The following is a 22,871-nucleotide window of genomic DNA, read 5'->3' on the forward strand; positions in this document are numbered from 1 at the left end:
GAGTGAGAAAGTCTGTTTGTATAAATGGGTATTTTATAACATAAATTCATAAGTATATGCCATGTCAAATGTAGTTTATTTATAAAGATGTATACGCCAAGGGCGAGATGGTCATTTCAAAACCTTTTTGCTTTAGTTTAAAATAAATATATGTCCTAAAGTTCTTTAACCAATCTCTTTAATTCATTTTAGGTTATTGAACATCAAAAGGTTGAAGCTCAAGATTCAGGAGAAGAGGCTAAGAATCTTTCCTTTAATGAGTTATATCCCTCAGGAACTCTTAAGCTTCAGTATAATTTTGATACCATTGAGCAACAGTTTTGTGAGGTGCCAGAAAATAAAGACTCTGCTGAGTGTGACGTTGCTGAAGTAGATGGGGAATTTTTTGTGGCTCAGAGCAACTTTACCTTGATATTGGAAGGTGAGGAAGGAGAAGTGGAGACAGGTGATTCTGCAGCATCTGATATGTTAGCTAAAGCAGCTAACACAGCAACTGAGGAAAAACGCGTATACAGTGGGGAAAACGATAATGCTAGACATGTTGCAAAATTGCCCTCTGTTATAACTAGTGATCAGGAGTCCCAGAAATCAGAGATTTTACCATATGTGCCTGAACCAATCAAAGTCGCTATTGCAGAAAACTTATTAGATGTAATTAAAGACACAAGAAGTAAAGAAATTACTTCAGATACACTAGAACAGTCCATGCATGAAAACTTACCTTTAATAAGCCAAAAGGTAATGTGTTCCACCAAGTTAGTCAAGTCTACGTTTAAAACTGTTCCAGAGACAGAGACCACGCCTATAAATGACAGCCATGTGGAGGACAGGGTTTCCTCCAGAACTCGTACGAGAGGGCGGCGCGTCCAGAATCTGAATGTCAAATCACAGCAGCAAGAGTCAGCCCATGTTGCTACTCCTGAGATACTAGGGCTTTCAGTTATGAAGAAAACAAGGAAAACAAAAGAAATTATTGAGGTTTCTGAAAGTGCCTATTCTGGTATCATAGGAATATCTCAGAACCAACAAATACCTCAAAATCCTATTACTCCAAGGAGAGGAAGGAGGAAAAAAGAAATTAATCAAGACACATTTGAAAGTATTAATTCTACAGAAAAAGAATTACAGGTCACTCTAGGTAGAGAATTAAGATTAAAATCATCTCAGCTACTGGGACCAGCAACTGAAGAAACTTCTTTTAGCAAAGAAGTTAAGGTTCCATCTGTTACAAAAAGGACTCCTAAAAGAATTAAAAAATCTGTGGAAAATCAGCAAAGTGTTGAAATTATAAAGGATCCCAAAGTTAATAAAGTAGCAAGTCCTAGCAGAAGTATCAGAAAATTAAGAAGTGCTAATTTAGAAGCTTCTGAAAATACAGGGTACAAAAAGGAGAAATCCAGTGACGAGCAACTTCTTCAACATAGTAGACATGTCAAAGACAAAGTCGTTAGTGCATCAGATATGATAGAACACTCTAAGCTTGATTCATCCCAGGTGACTCTTCAAGCAGAGTTTGATCTGCCAGCCACACCTAGGAAACGTGGTAGACCACGAAAAATAAATCCTTCTGAAAATTTAGGATCTAAGGCTGTTGAGAGGAAAAGTCCAAAAAAGACAGAAACTCCCAGTATCCAGAGGAGATCTACAAGAAACACCCCAGCTAAAAGTGAAAATACCATTGTTGGAAACCCAGCTTTGGAAAAATCAGTTGTATTGCCAAATGAGGAACTTTCAATGGTGATTAGCTCTCAGAAGAAGCTTACAAAAAGGACTGAAAACCAACGCCAAAAACGTCTGTTACGCTCAATCTCAGAAGAACCCTTAGATGAAAAAGTGACACAAAAAGAACCACGTAACCAAGAAAGATTGCTTACCACACCTGATTTGACTAAATCTTCCTACAGCACAAGGACTAGATCTAGCAAGGCTATCTTATTGCCAGACATTTCTGAACCAAAAAACGAGCCCTTTTTCTTTTCTCCTCCTGTGTCAAAAGTTCCAAGGAAAGGAAAAGGTAACTTTTATTTTTACTTCAAAGCACAGTCTACAGTTCATTCAAAGTGTTCAGCTTAAAATTAGATGATTTTTGTCATTATTGTTTTGATTTAAGGTACTAATTCATTATTTGTAGTTGCAAGAGACATCCCCCCCCCACCCGATTTTTAATAGTAAAATTAAAAGATTGCGTGGTTCATATTTTGGGGGGATGTAATAATTTTCTGGTTCAGTGTGACATTTTAAATCATAATTCACTTGACATCAGTTTTATTTTTAGAATAGTATCATGTGTTACCATTCTGCTCTTAGTCATAAGTGACTTTCAATTTTGATTTCTCCCCACATAAAATTAGCATTCTTAATCAGGTGATATCTACCACCCAAATGGTTTTGAAGAAAACAGGTAGAATTTTATGGATTAGATTACAGATATTTAAATCCATATTCACTCTTGCTCCATAAACTGGCACAGTTGCATACCCAGTCTCCTTTATTGCCACTGGGAAGCTAATGATTGTATTGTTTGGTTGATATACCTTCTCAACAGGGGCCATAACCCTTTCAGGGAGGCAAAAATATATTTTATTATGTATAAAGCACATATATACACACCATATGTAGTACAAAAACAGGTATGTAATATATCCATAGTACCTAAAATTTTGTAAGTATTAAAAATTCCAGTGGGAGAGGCAATTAGGAGAAAATGTCCAAAAAGATGATAATGATAAAAATATATAACTGAATAGATCCCATTGGGTAACTCTTGGTAAAGAAAACTGATAATAGTAATTGCTAGGTAAACAAAATATAATTGTTTGCTTAATTTGTGGTTTAAATTTAGAATTTCAGCAAAGGAGTTCAGGCCTTGTGAATAAAGCGTATGACTGTTTCACTTTTTTAAACCTTTAAAAATGAATTAGTGACAGTCCTGTGTCACTCCCTTTTGTTTCTGCAGTCATTTCATGAGCACAGGAAAGGGCCCCTTCCCGTAAAATTGATAATTCCTCCTTAGGGAAGAAAAACAGTGTGATCAGATCTTTGATTTTGGTAGTACTGTATAATTCATTTTCTTCTTGGTGTTAAGAAAGAGTGGTTATGCCTATATGCTGCATGGATTAAAATTAATGTATAAATAACAAAATATGTGAGATTTTAGCTAATTAAGCAGTTCAGTGCACATACTGAATTATATAATTTTTATTTTTCCCAGCGAGAGGAAGAGTGAGGGAAAATGTATTTAAAGGGTAGGATAAATATGCTAATAAATTTAAGTTTATTGTTAGGTGATTGAGCTTAAAAAATAAGGCAGAACTATATTTTTAAATTCAGAAATGCTAATTGCTTGAATTTCTATCCAGGTTTTATAAGATTTGGAGAAAACTGGTTCTTTATTTTGTGTATAATGCTTGAAGAACAGTCATGATGGTTTCATAGAAATGAAAGATTACTATTTAGGTTTTATTTAAACCTCCTTTTTGAAAAAAAAAAACTTCATGATTTTATTGGTTTGGGTTGGCAGTAGTTTTAAATATTAATTATATTGTTTCTTTGCTTTACTATATTAAATGTAAAATGAAAAAAAATACAATAATGAGATTTGCAGAAGGTCGTTAACATTAACATGACTCTTATTCTTCCCTTGGAACTCAGAGAAGTATAGTAAACATAAAAATTGTGGGTAATTATGGTATACAGCGTAGCTAACATAGCTCACTCATTCTGATGTTTGTCATTTTTATGTAGTTCTCATCTGTATACCTACTTATTATAACTTCCTGTTAGTAAAAGTGTGATACACACCTACCATAGGAAACCAGAAATTATAAAAGTAGGTAATCTAACTGTCTAGAGAACCACTAATCAGTGTTCTTATGTTCTTGAATATCTTTCTCTATGTATATAATTTGTTTGTTTTAAAGATAACTTTGGTCTGTGTTTGTGTTACGTATATATTCTGCTATTTTCCCTCTACGTCATGAATATTTTCAGATATTCTTAAATATTCTTCAAAAGCCTTACTGCATGTATTTTTGTTGTTTGCTTTGTTATTTTACACCCGGTGTTTCATTACACTGGCGTGTCACAGATTGCTTAAACATTCTTCTTTTGGTCGCTTTAATTGTTTTCATATTTTCGAGCATTTAAAATAGGCAACCTTCTAGTGTGAGATGGTGAGATTGGAGAAGATGAGGAACTTGTGATCTGTTATGTCTGCCATTTACTGCTGGGTAGAAAGCCTTTTAACATTTCTGAGCCTTCCGGTTTCCTCATCTCTAAATGAAGGTGATAATGGCTATCTTTGAGGGTTCTTGTGATTATACCGTAGTCTTAACAAAGCAGAACCATAGGATGCAGTTTTTCCTTTCTTCCTTTGCCCTCAGATTATAGTTTCTACCTACCTTTTGTCCCTCTGCTTATTTCAGTTGTATTTTTAAGGCTCCTTTAAAAAGGGGTGGAGTGGATAAGAGTGGAAACAAATATTATGTGGTTGGAAGGCTTGAAACCTGTCATTGAAATAAGGTATCTTAGAATTTTATTTTATTGTTTCACTAGATAAAAGAAGGTGAAGCTTGACATTTCATTGGATTTTCTCCAATTTCCATTTTTCTACAGCGAATATTAAGAAGGGCATTACTAGATTACTAGGTGTATTTATTCACAGTTCAGATTCATTTGATTCTCACTACAACCCAGTGAAGGAGGTGCTGTCACTTCCTCCAGTCCTCAGTGAGGAATTGACGTCCCAGCAGTCGGTAGTGTCCTCGAGCGGGCTCCTGCTGGCTGGTGAGAGCCAGTTGCTAAATATGCAGGAATTTTGCAAGCCAGCCTTTGGTGGTTTGAAATTGACATGGTGGGAACATTTTCACCACAGAAATCAGCAAATGCTATACATGAGGGCTCTCCCCACCCGAGCCATTTTCCAGCACACTATGAGATCTGAATCCAGGTCTTTTGAGCAGGTTAAGCCTTAGGTGGCACTGGTCATCAAAACTTACCCTCAGGAAGTTTATAAAGATGGGTGAGGAATTGACATTTAAGTAAGTGTAATGAAGTTTTGTCTGTGCTGTAACAAAAGAATATGGAAAGAACAGAGGCTAAACATTTTTGCATGTGTTTTTCGTACTTCCTTATTTGAAGTGAAGGAGGAAAGCTTAAGTGAAGAATGTGAGCTGGCCTTTGAAAAGCCCAAGAGCTGCTGCTGGAGGTAGCCTAGAATGGGAAAGCAGTGGAATGTATTGTTTGCATAATGAGAGGGAGTACATAGAGATTGTTTTCAGTCACCAAAAGGGGGGCATTATCACCAACAGCCCCAACCTCTTTCTAGCTGGGAGCAGAGATGGCATTTCTGATCTCTCCCCTTTTCCTTTTGTTGAAAACCATACGCTTTTTTAAAAACTTATTTTTTTGATAAATATTAATAAAGGTTACAGTTCATCCAAAGTGTACAATCAGTGGTATTTGGTATAACATCACATTGTTGTGCATTCATCACATCAGTCATTATTAGAGGATTTTCATTATTTCAGTAATAACAGAAAAACAGACAAGAAAATTCTTTACCTCTCAATCTCTCTGTTTCCCCTGCTGTACATAGCTTCTGTTTCTTGCTTTTCTTGCACAATTATTTATTTAGCAATTTTATTGAGATACATTCACATCCTATACTATCTGTCTAAAGTATATAAGCAGTGGCTTTAACTAGAGAACCATTCACTTTAAAAGCATAGTTTGACATCTGGTAAATTGTATCAGTAAATTCTATTCTGTCACAGTATAGGAAATAACATTGAACTATAATTTCAGTGTTTTCTTACAGGGTTTTGTAAGTATAACATCATAGCAGATGTAAATACCTGTAAAGTACTTATCATATGCCACCACTCTTGGAACCCTTTAATCCTCACAACAACTTTATGAAGGCAGTACTATTAATCATCCTGTTTTGTAAAAATGGAGGCACAGAAAGGTTTTAAGTAACTTGCCTTTGATCTCACAGCTAGGTAATCCAGCTGTGGGATGTTTGTTTTTTTTTTTTTAACAAATCAGTTTTATTGGTGCATATTAGTAAAAGCATGAAGTTCATCCAAAGTATGCAACCAATGCTATTTGGTATAATCACATATTTGTGCATTCATCACTTCAGTATTATTACAGCATTTTCATAATTTAAAAAAAAACGGAAATTCTTCACCTCTCAATCTTCCCATGCCATACATAGCTACTATTCCATCCATCCGTACATCCATCCATCCATCCATACATACATACATACATACATACATTTCATTTATTCTTAATCAGTTTTATTGAGATATATTCACATATGATCTACCCAGAGTATAATCAGTGGCTTTTAGTGTAATCAGAATGGTTGCATTCATCACCACAAAAGATTTTAGAACAGTTTCATTACTCCAAAAAGAAAAGCCCCACCTGTTAGCAGTCACCTCTCAGTCGCTCTACCCTTCCTCAGCCTTAACCACTAATCTAATTTCATCTTTATAAATTGATTTATATTTATATTTTGCATAAGTGAAATCATACAACATGTAGTGCAGTTGTGTCTGGTGACTTAGCATGTTTTTTGTCTGATACTAACATTTTGTAATATTAGCGTATATTAGTTTCGTTTCAAAGAAAAATGGTCATAGATGCAATTTTACCCATATTCATATTTCACATGCAGCATTACTATGCTACACATTACCGTGTTATATTATTTAGCTTTCATTTTGGTAATGTACATGGCCTTAGACTTTACTTTAAACCACTGTCATATAATAGTGCTGCTAGTTACAAACGTTATGTTGTGCTTTCACCTTTTCTATTAATCCTCCAAAGACTAACACATCCTTTTTATCAGTTCTGCACAAGTTAACCCTCAATTTTCCATCCTCTAACATCATTCCATTTTCTGGTGACCTATATTCAAGGTACTAATTGCATAGGATTACACAATATGTTTAGTTTATATTAGAACAGTCATACAGTATTTGTCCTTTTCTGTCTGGCTTGCTTCACTCAGCATAATGTCCCCTAGGTTCATCCGTGTTCTCATATGCTTTACAACTTCATTTTTTCTTAATACCTGCATAATCCATCATGTGTCTACAACACAGTTTATCCATTCATCAGTTGATGGACATCTCTTTTGTTTCCATCTTTTGGGATTTGTGAATAATGCCACTGTGGACATGGATGTGCGGGTGCCTATTCACATCACTGCTCTCAGTTCTGCCAAACAGTCCTCCACAGTGGTTGTACCATTCTACATTCCCATCAGCTATGAATAAACATTCCTCTCTCTCCACATCCTCTCCAACACTTACAGTTCTGTCTTTTTAATAGTGGCTGTTCTTGTAGGTGTGAAATGGTATCTCATTGTAGCTTTGATTTGCATTTCACTAATCTCTAGTGGTGTTTGGTTTTTAAAGATTTATGTATCCCCTGCCTTCCCACCCCCACCCCCCACCCCCCACCCCCACCCCTGCCCCGTTTTGCACTCGCTGTCTGCTCTTTCTGTGTTCTTCTGTGTCTGCTTGTAGTCTTTTTTGGCAATAGACAAGCAGGACCTTCCTGGGACCTTTTGGAGTGGGAGAGAGGCGCTCCATCTCTTGTACCACCTCAGCTCCCACATCTGCTGCATCTCTTATTATCTCTCTTCTGTGTCTTTTTGCTGTGTCATCTTGTGTGCCAGTTTTCCTCTTGGGCCAGCTGCTTGCTTTTCACCAGGAGGCCCTGGGAATCAAACCCTGGACCTCCCATATAGTAGATGGGAGCCCAATCAGTTGAGCCACATCTGTTTCCAACTAGCAATATCAAACATCTGTTCATGTGGTTTTTTTGCCTTTTGTGTTTCTTCTTTGGACAAATGTCTACTCAAATCTTTTGCCCATTTTTAAATTGAATTGTTTGTCTTTTTATTGTTGAGTTGTAGCATCTCCCTGTATATCATGGATATTAAACCCTTATTGGATATGTGATTTCCAGATATTTTCTCCCATTGAGTGGGCTGTCTTTTCACCCTTTGACAAAATCCTTTGAAGGTACAAAAGAGTTTAATATTGAGGGGGTCCCATTTATCTATTTTTTCTTTTGTTCTTGCTTTGGTGTAAGGTCCAAGAAACCACCACCTACCACAAGGTCTTGAAGATGTTTCCCTACATTTTCTTCTAGTACTTTTATGGTCCTGGCTTTTATATTTAGACCTTTTGATTCATTTTGACCTGGTTTTTGTAGAGAGAGTGAGAAAGGGATCCTCTTTCATTCTTGTGATTATGGATATCCAATTTTTCCAGCACTGTTTGCTGAAGAGACTGTTTTGTCCCTTTAACATGTCTTTGGTAGGTTTGTCAAAAAAAAAGTTGACTGTAGCAGTAAGGATTTATTTCTGGACTCTTAATGCTATTCCCAATTGGTATATGTATCGTTAGGCCCATAGTATGCTCTTTTGACCACTGTAACTTTGTAATATTTCTTACGGTCAAGCAGTGAAATTCCTCTCACAATGCTCTTTTGTTTTTTTAGAATGCTTTTTGCTTTTCATGTGCATTTTCCCTGCCAAATGCATTTGGCAATTGTCTTTTCTATTTCTGTAAAGTAGGATGTTGGAATTTTTATTGGAATTGCAGTGAATCTGTCAGTCAGTTTGGGTAGGGTTGGTATCTTCATGATAGTTACTCTTCCAATCAATGAACACACGAAATGTCTTTCCATTTGTTTAGGTGTTCATTAATTCCTTTTGTGATTTTATGTTTTGTGATTTTTTTATGCACTTAAGTCCTATTCTACTTTGGCTAAATTGATTCCTGGGTATTTGAGGGGTTTTTTTGCTATTGTAAATGGAGTTTTTTTACCTGATTTCCTCCTCATATTGTTCGGTACACTAGTGTACAAAAAGGCATTGCTGATTTTTGCATGTTGTTCTTGTATCCTCCTACTTTACTGAACTTGTTTATATAAGCTCGAGTACTCTGTCGTAGACATTTGGAATTTTCTAAATAAAGGATCATGTCATCTGCAAATAGCGTTTTGCTTTTCCTGTTTGGATGCCTTGCATTTATTTATTTGTGTGTGTGTGTAATTGCTCTAGTTAGAACATGTAGTACTATGTTAAATAATGATGATGACAGGGGCATCTTTGGCCTGGCCCCACCTGTCCTGGAAGGGCTCGTGGGACACACAGACCCCTGTTCTCTTTCCTGGGGAGGTGCAGTGTGGGGAGGATACCCTCAGTGGCTGATGTTTTCTTGTCTTTCGTTTTCGTTTGTTTCTTAGCTGCAGATTTTTAACTCACTTTTGCTGTCGTGATTCTTTTCTTTTGCCCCCCCCCCTCTGGGTGGTGTCCAGTCTTCCTTTGGTGTCCTAAACCCTAGACGATTTTTTCCCGGGCTGTTTGAGCCTGTCCTCTAGCTACTTTTCTGGGAGAGAAGAGTCCCCTGTCTTTCTAGTCTACCATCTTCCTGGAAATGTGACCCTAGGGGTGGGATTTAATCCCTTGTAGACTGGTTTGACCACACTGTGCTGCTTTTATAGTTGATCCCGGTAATTGCCATAACAGAGACTGTAATGGCCAAAAAAGTAAGTCTGCGTGGTAAATATTTTTATTTACTTCTTTTAAGCCAATTATGAAACTTTTTATTTATAATACCTTCCTGTCAACCTTTTTCCTGTATTACTTTCTCTTTTTATTTTTTCTTTTGTGGTGTGACCTTTTTTTTGTTCCTCTTGACTGGAACAAGTAGCTCAGAATTAGCTAGGTGGAAAAGAGAGTTCAACAAATCTCTTCTTTGTAGTTAAAACTACTTTTGTAAATAAAATATTTAGTTTGTAACTAAAACTTTGTCCCTGGGAGAGTATGAATTATAATACAAACTAGCTCAGGTTATATACATATGAGACAGGAAGGGTTAAAACTAGTGGAATACAGATTGTACCTGATTTTAAGATCTATCTTTATATTGGAGCATTATTTAGTTAACCATTCCTGTACATTTGATTTACCAAAATGATGTTAGGGTTTTTTTCTGACATGTCCCTCTCCTAACTTGGAACTGAGTCAGAGTAGGATGTTTTACAGGTTTGGGGATGTTTGTGTCTTTCTGAGGTACATCATTTGTTCCAAGCTTTTTGTTGAAATTTATATGTAAGTTGATTTCAATAATTTTGTTGTTGTTTTTAACCTTTCTTTAGCTAAAAAAATAGAGACTCCTGCACAGCTGAAGGAGTTAGTTTCAGATTTGTCTTCACAATTTGTCTTCTCACCTCCTACTTTGAGGACCAGACGAAAAAACACATCCAATACGTCCAAGCTTGTAGACGAACTGGTACGGAATGCATGATTTTATTTGAATGGTTGTTTACCTATGTGTTTTTCTTTCTAAAGCAGTGTGTCTTCTAAATAAATTTCTTCAAAGATCGCTGACTTCTATACTGAAAACCCCAAATTGTCTTGTCTATGTCTTTAAGAGCTGATCCCTTAACAGAGTCGTTTGGTATGTGAAGATGGTGTTCTCTTTGAAGCTGCAGTTTAAATCCTGTTAGGGGAAAAGTTCTTAAACTTCAGTGTCCAGATTTATCTGGGTGTGTTTATTGGAGAGACACTGTTTCAGAGTTGTCTCTTGTCACCTTAATTGCATGTAATTCTTAAATAAAAATATTTCAAGTATTAAGCATGAATGTTGAACCCCGTAAATTTACTAGAATTAATTCACAAATATTTATTGAATCATCTGTTCTGTGCTGGGTAGTAGGCAAGGGAAACAGGTTACACACAAATAATTCAGGCAAGATCCTTTTCACATTGTGATAAGAATGTGAAAATTTATACTCCAGTACCCCCTGAAGATAGAAAGAAAAGGAGACAGGCATTTCTGGCAGAGAAAATAGCAGATGCAAATCACAGAGGCATGAAAATACATGGGATATGTTCACCAACTCGCAAATGGTTATTTGTATATTTTAAGTAGTTATGCTGAAAGATGAATTCTGGGGAGGAAAAAAATAGTCTCTGGTACTCTAATCTCATATGAGATGGGTATAGCCTGGATTTGAACAGAAGGGCAGTGAAAAATAGGAAACATTCAGAAATAAAGTTGAGAAGACTTAAGTATCAGTAGCGTCAGCAAGTGGGAATGAAGCATTAAAAGCAAGCCTCGCTGACCAAGGTTTCTACTATTGAATATGAGAAGGAATCAGTTTCAGACTTGATGAATTTGAATTCATTAGAGCCCTTTGGCTCAGGATAGAACTTTTTAGATTTAGATTTCAAGTGTTTAATTGCTTTTTAAAAAATTTTTAACCCATAGGAAGATGATCCAATATCAATAGAAATTGTGGAAAAGAAAAAAGTAAAAAGAATCAGGACTGCAAAAACAAAACAAGCAAGCAAGTATGACGTTTCCTGTGCTATAATCTTTTAATCTATTGTTTCTTGAAATTTGATTGAGAAGTAGGAATCTAATTTGAAAAGTGAAATTAAGCTTCTAAGAAAAGGAATTCTTAGGGGCATTTTATGAGCCCTTTTTGACATTATTATTACATTTCATTATGAAGAGTATCGCTCTCTCTCTGTAGCGTGGAAACCTATTCATCCTTTTTAGAATGGGGTAGGGTGGGATAGTCTAGGACATAATGGATTTGTTTGTGCAGTGGATAAGGGAATGATGATTCATTCACTAATTTCATTAAAATATGTAACAATATACGATTATAAACTTCTGAATCTTACGGTTATTTCACTTAATAGTAAAACTGCTTTCATCAGAAAATTACTCCCATGTCAGATATATTTGTTACGTATATTTTGGTCATCCTGTGCTTAGGCATGATCGAATTTAATAAAAGTATAGATTAATCCATTTTTATATTTTTTAAACCTGGTTTAATGAATTTATTAACTATAATTAGTAACACTTTACATATAAATTGGTTTTGTATATATGTGGAAAACACTTCATGCTTGAGAAGTTATATACTTATTTTCTGATTGCTGGTTGTTTTGAGAATTGCCAGTTTAATCTGCTTCATGACCTGGTTGGCTCTAGTTCTGTGGACTGAGTACTAGTGCCTGGCTCATCCCTGTAACCCAGCAGTATTTATTAATACATAGGAACTGTTTAAAGGAAAAGTCAGCAGTGATTGTTTACATAGCCAGATCAAAAGAAAACATTCCCTCATGTAAAATCTTGACTTCAATACTATCCCTGCCTCTAATTTACTTATTAAAGTTTTACTTCATTTCTCTTGAAACCTTTAGCCTTTTTATAAAATGAAAGTGCTAGGCAAGGTAATTCCCAAGGTTTCTTTCAGTATTTTGGGAATCCAATTATATCTTTCTTTCAGAAACACAGAAAAAGAAGGTTCTTGGTCACCTCCTCCAGTAGAAATTAAGTTGATTTCTCCCTTGGCAAGCCCAGTGGATGGAGGAAAGAGCAGACCAAGAAAGACTGCAGAAGTAACAGGAAAAGCTCTCGGAAGAAGCAGAAAAAAACTGTCTTCCTTTCCAAAGCAGGTTTTACGCAGAAAAATGCTGTAGTTTTTTGCAGGTTTTTGTTGTACACCTGTTTGTAAAGTCATCAGAATTGTGTGGATTATTAAAAATCATCTAATTTGGAAGAAAATAATTTATATAAATTATTGTAAATTTTTGTAAACAGAAGGTTTTCAATAAGTAAAGTAACTCCATATGGAGTGTGATTCTTTTAGTCACAGGAAGTTTTTTCTATTTTATAATAAGACTTCATACATTTATATAATATGTAAATACAGCTTATTGGAATGTTAAATAAAGTATACTTCACAATAGCTTGTGTCTGTTAGATTTTTGAAAGGGGACTTCTGATTTAATAATGATTTTGTATGCTAGTAGGCATTGATCTCATTTTCTTTCTCTACAGTTAGAATATTATTAAACCAATCTTAAAAATGATTGTTTTTTTTTAAAGTTGCTATTTTATAATTTATGCACTTTGCTTCTGTGATTAATATTTCTAATCATAAAGTTGTGTTTTTTTTCCTGGCTGTTACTATGTTGAAATTGAACTATGGGCATGTAATTTTGCCACCTTTTTGTAGTTTAACAAATTTTGTGTAAATCTACCTCAAATGAGTAATTTTCCAAGTAATGGACTGGTGAACTATAATATTGGCATTTCTTGTTCAGCAGGCTTAAAGGGTATTTATCTTTAAAGTCTCTTAATTATTCAGAGACTAATTATCCAGGTTAGATTGACCGGTTCACTGCTCACTAGCAACTTCATAAGAAGGTTTGAGAAAGAAGGGAAATGTAAAATAAATCTGTTTTATGGATATTCAGTGCACCTTGTATGGGCCTGATATTGGAATGAGAAATCCAAATAAATTTTATATGGTTCTTACTGTGTAGGAGCTTACTATTGAATCACAGAAATCTTTTAATATTCAGGTTTTAAAACTGACAAATTCTCACAGGGACCTCAGGCACAAACTATTGCAGATGGTAGAAGAGTGTGAGTAGATGTGGAAACAGGAAAAGAAGAAAATCCTGGTCTCTGCAGTATGACTGTGTGCAATTAAGTGGCAATACTTGATGCAGGCTATAAAATTCATCAATAAATAAGTGTTATGAAATAATTTATAGCGGGTAATTGATAGTGTGTAATGAATGGGCAATTAATAATTGATCATATAGAAACAAACTGCTTTTGTTGGCTAAGCTTTCAGTGTTTTAGTGTGAAGCATAAGCAGTTTGCTTTATATGTTATTTTTGTGTGAAACAACAATACGAATTATGAGAAAATGATGAAAATGCCTATGCCGAGTATTGATAGCGTGAAAGTAGCAGTGCGAGTGCGGCCTTTTAGTCAGGTTAGTGGTAAATGTTACATTGCCTTGTTGGAAATTTGACTATGACTTTTAATTTTGTTAATTTTTTAATGATAGTTATCAAACTTGTATTTAAGCTGCTTGTCATTTATGGAATATTAAACTTATTTAAATGAACTTGTTAAATGAGTAATTTAAAGATCTGAACATACTTTAGTAAACAGTTTCATTCCTTTTGCACAAGTAGCACAATAAAAAAAACATGATGAGAGAAATATATTGTCACGTTAATAATTTTTTAAACCAGTGCACTGTGAGGAATAAATAGATGTGTGATATCTTTTTTTAATAAATTCACTACACTGCCTCAACCAGATCATAAACAAGTTGCCAGTTTTGAACTCTATATTGTAAATGCATTAGCTGTGTTTTTTTATAACTTTAAAAACACTGTAGTAACACAAAATGTGTTACTGTAACATTTTAGGAGAAAAATGTGAATTTTACTCATTCTAAAACCTTGTAACAATCATGTATCTTGATTATCAATGCATTGGTTAAATATTAAGGTAATTCTGAAGAGTTGTCCCATTCCTCATACTTTCGACTGTCTTCTATGAATCAAACACTGTACTACATAAAGAAGATACAAAGGAAAATACTGTTGTTCTCCAACAATTTACAGTTTTGTGTAAGTAAATAATCTCTAGTAGTTTATAACCTAGTAGCATGATAAATTCTCTTGGTGCCTAGAGGAAGATCATGTATACGTAATTATGTTTTGCATGCGCTTAGAGACTTAATGGAGGTAGAAGCATTTGATATATAACTATAAAGAATAAATAAGATTTGGATAAAGACGTGTTAGAACAACCTAAAGCCTTATTTGACAATAATTGATCTGAATGGGATACAATGTGGTGATGAACTTCATGAAGTTTTCTTTCCTGCTTATACAACTTTGTATTTTTTCTATTTTGTCCATCAGTTTTCAATATTGCTTTGTACTTTTTTCAATAGGTTTTAGTCTGTCCCATTTCTTGACATTCAGCTGTACTGGAAAAATATTTCAGCAACCAGACAGCTATGGGGTTGTACCTTGTACAATTATACAAGGTAACTTTTAGTTGTATATATAACCAGAAATTTTAGTTATATGTGTAACTAAGTAAGTGTAGCAGCTATTTAAGGCTTCTGAAAAATATTTTGGCCTAGGGGGTTGTGAGGGAATAAAATTGCTTAGTAACCTAACCCATCAACGCATTGAATATGGGTATTCCAGAGGTCTCTTTTTGCTTTTCTGATAGAGAAACATTGCAAATTTTGAACAGCTAATAAAAAGTAAGAATTTGGAGAAATAAACACCCAGTTATGTATTTACAAAGCCTTTTGGCCCCCTTTACAAAATGATTTCATTTTTTTCTCATCCAGCACCAAAGTTGAGTAGCTTATATTGGAATAGTATTAAGCATTAACACTACTTAATAATTAAGGTGTAAAGAAGTTGTATCAAGAGGTAATTGGTGGAAATCTACCTAGACAACTACAGTATATCCTGTGTGATCTTGCTGCTTCCAATCCATTCTATATACATAGAAATAACTCCCTGCTCAGACCTTCCAATTCCTTAAAAATGGAAAATTTACAGTGTCAGTCAAGATCCTAGGGTGAACTGGACACTGCCTAATTTTCTAGTTCTATATTCTGTCTTCTATCTTCATTGTGGGGTCAGAGAACCAACTTCATGGAACCTTTGTTGACATTCTCAGGAACCTTTGAAACACGTAGTCTTTGAAGTCACATGAACTTGTGTTCAAAACCCAACTTGTATTACACTGTAGCCTTGAAGTTTATAAGCATTCTGAGTCTCAGTTCCTTACCTATAAAATGGAGGTAATGATACTTACAGGTTGGTTTTGCAGGGTTAAATGAAAAAAATATGTAGATTTGTAAGCACAGTGAGTCTAGGTACTATAAGGTGTGGGGTTTGTTTTTGGCTGTAATCGCCTTTATTGGGATAAAATGCATATAATGTGCAATTCACCTGCATAAAGTACAGTGGTTTTTAGAATGTTCACAACTACAGTCATATTGTAGAATATTTTCATAATCTAGTACAGACACTATGCCCTTTATCATATCGCTGCCGCCCCTCCCCTTCCTTCCCTGTTCTAAACCACCACTAATCTACTTTCTGTCTCTCTAAAGTTCTGTTCCAGGACATCTCGATGAATGGCGTCATGTTTGGTGGGTTTTGTTTTTTGTTGTTTTGTTTTTTTTTTTTTTTTTTGACTGCTTATTTTCACTTAGCATGGTATTTTCAGGGTTCATCTATGTTGTACCATGTTTATTTCATTTTTATGGCGGAATAATATTCCATTGGTGGTTATATTTGTATTCATCAGCTGGTGGTCCTTTGGGTTTTTCCAACTTTTGGCTAATATGAACGATACTATTATAATATTAGTGTACAAGAGTCATGTGATATTATGTTTAAGAAGATGTAGAAGTACCAGACTCTTCAAAGCAGTTATACCAATTATCATTGCCACCACAGTGTTACTAACACTTTGCATTACTGTTGTACATCTGTTGAATTTGAAGGAAGAACAATCTTCCAATTGTACTATTAACTGTAGTCCATGGATTACTTTAAAATTAATCCATGTTCACTGTGTTGAAATTTTAAAGATTTTATTCTAGTAACATAATATATATATATATAAAACATCTCTACCTTTTAACCACATCCAAATATATAATTCACTGCTGTTGATTATATTCACAATGTACCATCACCACTATCCATTACCAAAACTTTTATATCATCTTAAATGGAAACTTTGTACAATTTAGACATTAACTCCCTATTCCCTACAACCACCCCTGCTCTTGGTAATATATATTCTAGTTTCTGACTATGAATTTGCTTAATATAATTTTTCATACTAGTGAGATAATACAATATTTGTCCTTTTGTGTCTGGCTTATTTCACTCCACATGATGTCTTCAAGGTTCATGTTGTTGCATATACCAGAACTTGATTCCTTTCTACAGCTGAATAATAGCCCATTGTGTGTGTATCCCACATTTTGTTCACCTATTCATCAGTTGATGGACACATATCTTTCAGAAATTATGAATAGTGCCATTATGAACATCAGTGTGTAAAATACCTGTTCAAGTCCCCGCTTCCAGTTTTTTCAGGTATATACCTAGAAGTAGGATGGCTGGGACATAGGAAACTTCTGTACTTTCTGAGGAAAAAAACTGTCTTCCCCAGCAGATAAACCATTTTACATTCCCACCAGCAATGAATCAGTGTTTCTATTTCTTCACAGCCTCTGCAACACTTGCGTTTTGGTTTTTGTTGTTGTTTTTAAGAGTAACCATTCTAGTGGGTTCAAAATCTCATTTTGATTAGCATTTCCCTAATGGCTTATGATGTCGAGCATCTTTCATATGCTTTTGTCCATTTTTATGCCACCTTTGGAGAAACCTCCTAAGACTTTTGCACATTTTTAAATTGGGTTGTTGTCTTTATTGTCAAATAGAAGGATTTCTTTATATATCCTGGGTATTAAACCCTTATCAGATATGTGGTTTCCAAATATTTTCTCCCATTGTGGGGTCGTTACTTTGGTGATAGTCTTTTGAGGCATGAAAGTTGGTGATTTTGTTAGATCCATTTTGAGTTGCTTTTTGTATATAGTGTTAGGTAAGGGTGAACCTTCTTTTGCATATGGAATGTCCAATTTTCCTAGCACCACTTGTTGCAGCTGGCTATAAATATTGTTGGAGAAAATAGGGCACTTACTGGGACACGGAGACTGAAATGACTATAGACGAATATTTATTGAGAAGCTCTCCCAACAGAGGGGGTCTGAAGAACAGACTTCAGCCCACTCCTGGAAGGGGGGATTTGAGTTTATATAGAACTTTCCTAGGCGGGGAAATGATAGTTGGTGGGAGAGGGTCGAGGGTCCAAGTGAAGTGCAGGGGCCAATAGGAAGCCCTAGAGGTGGGCACTTTTCCCTGACAGTGACTAGAAGATGGTGGCTTAGGGAGTTACGGTTTCTTAGAATGCAGGAGGATCAGATGTTTCTTTGTTCTGAAGGGATTTTATTTCCCTCTGATGCAGGTAGGGAGGTTTCCATTTCCCTTTACTCCCATCTCTATGTGCTTGCTTTACTTAACCTGTGGGGAAGTGCCATGCTCTTGGACAGGTAGGCTTATGGGGGATGGGGTTAGCCTTTTCCCAGTGCATATCAGGGGAAACTGAACTACAGCTTGTTAATTATTGTGAACCTCTAAAATTCATATATATATGTATATATATATGTGGACCTGGGTGTTGGGGTATAAGGTACTGAGCAGGATGGGAGGGTGAGGGGATTTGGGACGTCCGTTTGGTCTGGCTACTTCCTCCTGTCAAGCGGTGGAGAAAAGTTCCCTTCCATTCTGTATAGTGGGCTAGTTTTAGGTTCCGCAGGCAGGGGTTGATATTGTTCACGCAGCAGAAAGACGCCGTTTACGTATTCCTGGGTTGCTGGCTGTACGATTCGGTGTATGAATTGGACAAGAAGATGATCGTGGGTGACATCTTGGACGGCTGTCTAGATAAACTGAGTTATTGCATGGAAGATGTGTGGACCTGCTGATAGAGGAGAATGAGTTAAAATTGTGGTAAGGATAGGAATGAACCATGAAATTTAGGGTGGGCTGTGAAGTTATCGCTTCTAGGAGTTTGAGGAAAAGGAATAATAAGATTATACATTTAGCACTGAACATTAATGGCATTAATTGACAGTAAAATTACATGATTTGATGGGCTTATACACATGGAGTTTTAGCTGGAATAAAAGACTTTAGATTATTAGCTGTGGTTTCATAACTGTTTTTGAGTGTTTTTTATTTTTTTTATTTTTTTATGGATTTAAGATTTTCAACCAGCAGAGCTCTATAGACCAGTACGACGATCAAAATGACCACATTTTCCCCAGTTTATATAGTTTGAAGCACAGGCAACAACAGGTAATTATTACTTTTCCTTTTGGGCTTGGAGCAGCTGGCACTTCAACTTGTAGGTTAACCTTAGTCCATTGTTGTTTGTTTTTTCCCACACCCAGCAGCCACCATGGCCCTTTTTCCACACCAATGCCACATTTTCTTCGATTACTAACCACAATGGTTCATGAATAGAATATCAGTAAGTCCACTCTAATCCACATTCTATTCTTCCATCCTGTGAACCTGGATTGGTTGTGTCCATTCCACATCTATGTCAAGAGGGGGCTTAGATTCCACATGGATGCTGGATGCAATCCTGCTTTCAGTTGTAGGCACTCTTGGCTCCATGGTGTGCTGTTGACATTCTTCACCTCCATGTTAGCTGAGTGGGGTAAGACCAATAAACCAGAGTGTAGGAGCCGAAGTCTGTTGAGGCTCAGGGCCTGGCTATCACATGGTCAGTCCAGAGATTCAGATCCCCTGGGTATATCTTAAACTCCAGCACCAACTACAATTCGAGTAAAGTAACAGGAAAGGCTTGTGGAAAGAGATCACATCTGAGTCCAGCTCCATCACACAGAAACAGCAACTCCAAAGAAGGACCAACTGACATGGCAGTGAATTCCATCTGCCGTGACCATAAAACCTTAGAGTTACCTCCTGAGAGCCTCCGTGTTGCTCAAATGTGGCCAGTCTCGAAGCCAAACTCAGCATGTAAATTGGTTGCCTTCCCCCCAGCATGGGACATGACTCCCAGAGATGAGCCTCCCTGGCGTCGAGGGATCACTACCAAGTACCAGCTGATGATGTAACTAGAAAATGACCTTGAGTAAAAGGTTCAACTCGGACCAGCAGAATATCTCAGTTCTACATATAATAATAGGAGTTAAAAATGCTTTTTGAACCTAAATCAAGGGGGAAATGGATAGGACAAATGAGTTTATATGGCTATGAGTCTCTTAAAAAGAGCCAGGAGGTTATCAGAGGGGTTGCCCTTATGCACACCTCAGCAGAGACAGATAAAGTAGATACGACCCCAGATATTGGTTCTTCTGAGGGCTACAGAGACCTTAGTCCATTGTTGTAAGGATCTGGTTACAAGAGTCCTGGTGCAGTGTCCACAGCATTGAAAGCACACCTTGCCCCTTCCGAGAGAGTGAGGGGACCTATGTCATCCAATTGCCATCGTGCTGCTGGAGTCTGTGCTCGGCCAGTAGGTCTCATCCAGTGGGGTGATGTCACGGTCATTGGGGTGAGTACGATGGACACGTGGGTGATGTTCATGAGCTGCTGGTGAGTGACAGGCAGTTGGAAATGCTGGCCTAGGCACCACAAGGTCTGGTATCCACGATGTTGGCCTTTTCGGTGGAGCCGCTCTCCTGCTTCTTGGGTTTCAATAGTGTGGCTCTGGATCTTCGTGAGAGCATCTGCCTTAACGGTCTCAGGAGATGTTAGAGGAGGGGCAGGGACATGGCGGACAGTTGCCTGTCACTGCCGGCAGGCGTCCCAGGTGTTCTTCCACAGAGAACAGTTCAATTGTTCTTGTTTTACACTTTGTTTTCTTGTAATTGTGACTAAAACCCGAGTGCTATTTGTTTAGAAAGATGCCTTTGCCACAAACCTCACCCAAAGCCAATGCTGGTCCTGGCTCCATCCAGTTCACGGGTAAGGTAAGCCCCACCCCTCCCTGCTGGAGCCTGTGTTATTTTAAAAGCAGCCTGCTGGGAGGGGGGCTCTCATTTCCATGCACAACTTTTTCTGATTAACACATATAATGGTTTTAAAATCTGAGCTAAATGAAAGATGAAGGTTTTCAGTATTCCAATAATATGAGGAAACATTTTACTACATCAGTTACAACAGAGGGTACAGTTTTTTTCATTTTACTTAATACCATTTGAGTATGTGATAGACAGGACTTTGTAGTTATAATTGTTTGCCTATTTTAGGCTTTTAAAATTTTTAATAAATACATTTTATATACCCTACATACATAAGTTACTAAAATGATTTTGGAAACTAAAAGTAAAATTTTTTAGAACATAATATCATGATTATATTAATTAACAGGTATTTTAGCAGTGCAGAAAAAAACTATTTTATGAAAACTTAAGATTTTTAATGGAATTTAAATTATTTTCCCCTATTACCACTGTCACGTGCAGATTGAGGTGGTTTTTAATCATTAATTCAGTTTTTATTTAATAATTTTTGTAATTAGCCATTTTGAATATTTTCATTTAAGCAATGTTTTTACAAACCTTTTATAACTATTCATAACTGCAAATAGTTACTTCATTTCAAGACAAATTCCTTTACAGAACACAATTTTTTACTTAATGCTACCACAATACCTTCTATAACTGCCTCATGCATTCAAGTTTTGTTTTACATACTTTATGATTTTACGAAAACCAGCCATCTTATGACAAAACACTTTCTTAAACTTACTAAGTTTCAGTCAGCACTCCTACAAACTATTTCTTTCAATACCTTACATTTTATTCTGTGAAGAAAAATAAACTTCATTTTAATTTAGACAAAAACCATCTTTAATGAAGAGATTTGTACCAATTTTATCAGTCAACATGATTTTTATCACTTACACCTATTAATATAAGTGCTTGTTTAATTTTGGTTATTTGAATAGAGTTTTTTAGGAATTAATATTACTATCCGGAGGTATTAAAATATATACTGCCAGTGAACAAACAAAAAAAGTTATGGCATGTAAACAGAAACATAAAGGTCATTAATTTGACTCATAAGTTCTACTCCTTTGGTATGGCTATTTTTACTGCTTTTGAGATTTTTTTGGAATTAATGTTGCTTGTAATATGCAATTTTGTTTTTGTAAACACGTTTACTAGTAATCAGCAACAGGAATATTTGCGAATTATTACTTTTTTAGGAGTACACTTAGATTTGAAGTTTAGGAGTAACTTAAAGGTTTATTTGTAAGATCTGAGTGAGTGTAGGTTTGATACTTTGCAGGGTATCAAGAAGGACAATATTGGGATTTGAACAGGATGTGGGTAGGATTTTTGAGTTGAACTGTGACTGGTTTGTGATGGGCAGCAATGATAGGAACTTGAGTATTTTAGATTTTAGGACTGAACATTTAACAGAAAAGGGGGAGCAGAGGAGGGAGTGAGTGGGTGAACAGGTGGTTTTTTACCGGGTACAGTAAAAGATGGGTTGTGAAACATGACTTTATTGAGATTGAGGAGCGAGTTAAGGATTTAGGGATTTTGGAAAGGGTAGATTAAGTGGTTTTTATATTAATAAGAAATGAAATTGGCTTACCTGCTACCACCAGAGTTACCTGTAGTTCTGCTGTGGAGATGGGTGTGGGGTCTGCACAGTTTGTGGGGTGCCTTTAATCATCTGTTGCTGGTTCCAGAGGGCTGGGAGGGTGAAGCCGGGGGTTGGGTGTAACTGGGTGACTGGTGCCCTTTGCCTGGAGAGGCCTGGGGACAGTCAGCTCCTAGTGGATTTCTCGCTTGCCCAGCGGGAACGGCCCTGGAGGAGGCTGTGGGTTTGGGCTCTGACTCAGTGCCCACGCGTTTTGCCTTTGAAGCGTGGCCTTAGTGGGTTTTTTGTACTTGCCTGGAGTGGAGTGTTTGTTGGAAACTCTGGAGGGTGGAGGATTCACCTCTAGGCTTTTGGGGGGTCTGCGGTGGCTCTGACAGGGCTGTTGGCAGGGCTTAAGTCTGAGAGTGAGAAAGGAGCTGTACTCCGGCTGTTCTTTCAGCTCCCAGAGGGGTGAGAGGAGCTGGGTCTGTGGAGTTAGGAGCCTGCGGGCTGAGGGAGGTGGAGGGCTGCGGCGCAGGAGGGGGTCGCCTCCACAGCACCTGTGAGAGGGGAGACGCAGCAGCGACAAAGGGGGGCAGGAAGGAGGGGTGCAGGGTGAGGCCAGAGATAACCCCGGAGGAGTATATGGAGGGGGCACAAGGGGAGGGGATGTGATCTGAGGGATCAAAGTTGGAGTTTTCAGAAGTTTTAGGGGGTGGAGTTGATGCGGAGGGAGATTTCTGAGGAGGTTTCTGGTGTA

At 36.7% G+C, this 22,871-nt stretch overlaps 2 protein-coding genes across 2 annotated transcripts in view; both read left to right on the forward strand.

Annotated features, from left to right (window-relative positions):
• Positions 1 to 14,081, forward strand: part of AHCTF1 (AT-hook containing transcription factor 1) — a 99,091-nt gene extending 85,010 nt beyond the window's left edge. The window contains 4 exon segments of the mRNA XM_058275358.1: positions 193 to 2,014; positions 10,195 to 10,328; positions 11,310 to 11,392; positions 12,346 to 14,081. Of these exon segments, the coding sequence (XP_058131341.1) occupies positions 193 to 2,014; positions 10,195 to 10,328; positions 11,310 to 11,392; positions 12,346 to 12,538 (2,232 nt within the window). The 3' untranslated portion in view covers positions 12,539 to 14,081.
• A 6,340-nt stretch (positions 14,082 to 20,421) lies between these two features.
• Positions 20,422 to 22,871, forward strand: part of LOC131273118 (kinesin-like protein KIF28P) — a 137,945-nt gene continuing 135,495 nt past the window's right edge. Inside the window, exon 1 of the mRNA XM_058275359.1 lies at positions 20,422 to 20,487. Coding sequence (XP_058131342.1) covers positions 20,422 to 20,487 — 66 coding nt within the window. The remainder of the gene's footprint in view (positions 20,488 to 22,871) is intronic.

The sequence above is a fragment of the Dasypus novemcinctus genome, chromosome 13 (genome assembly GCF_030445035.2).
Source record: "Dasypus novemcinctus isolate mDasNov1 chromosome 13, mDasNov1.1.hap2, whole genome shotgun sequence".
Taxonomy (NCBI): domain Eukaryota; kingdom Metazoa; phylum Chordata; class Mammalia; order Cingulata; family Dasypodidae; genus Dasypus; species Dasypus novemcinctus.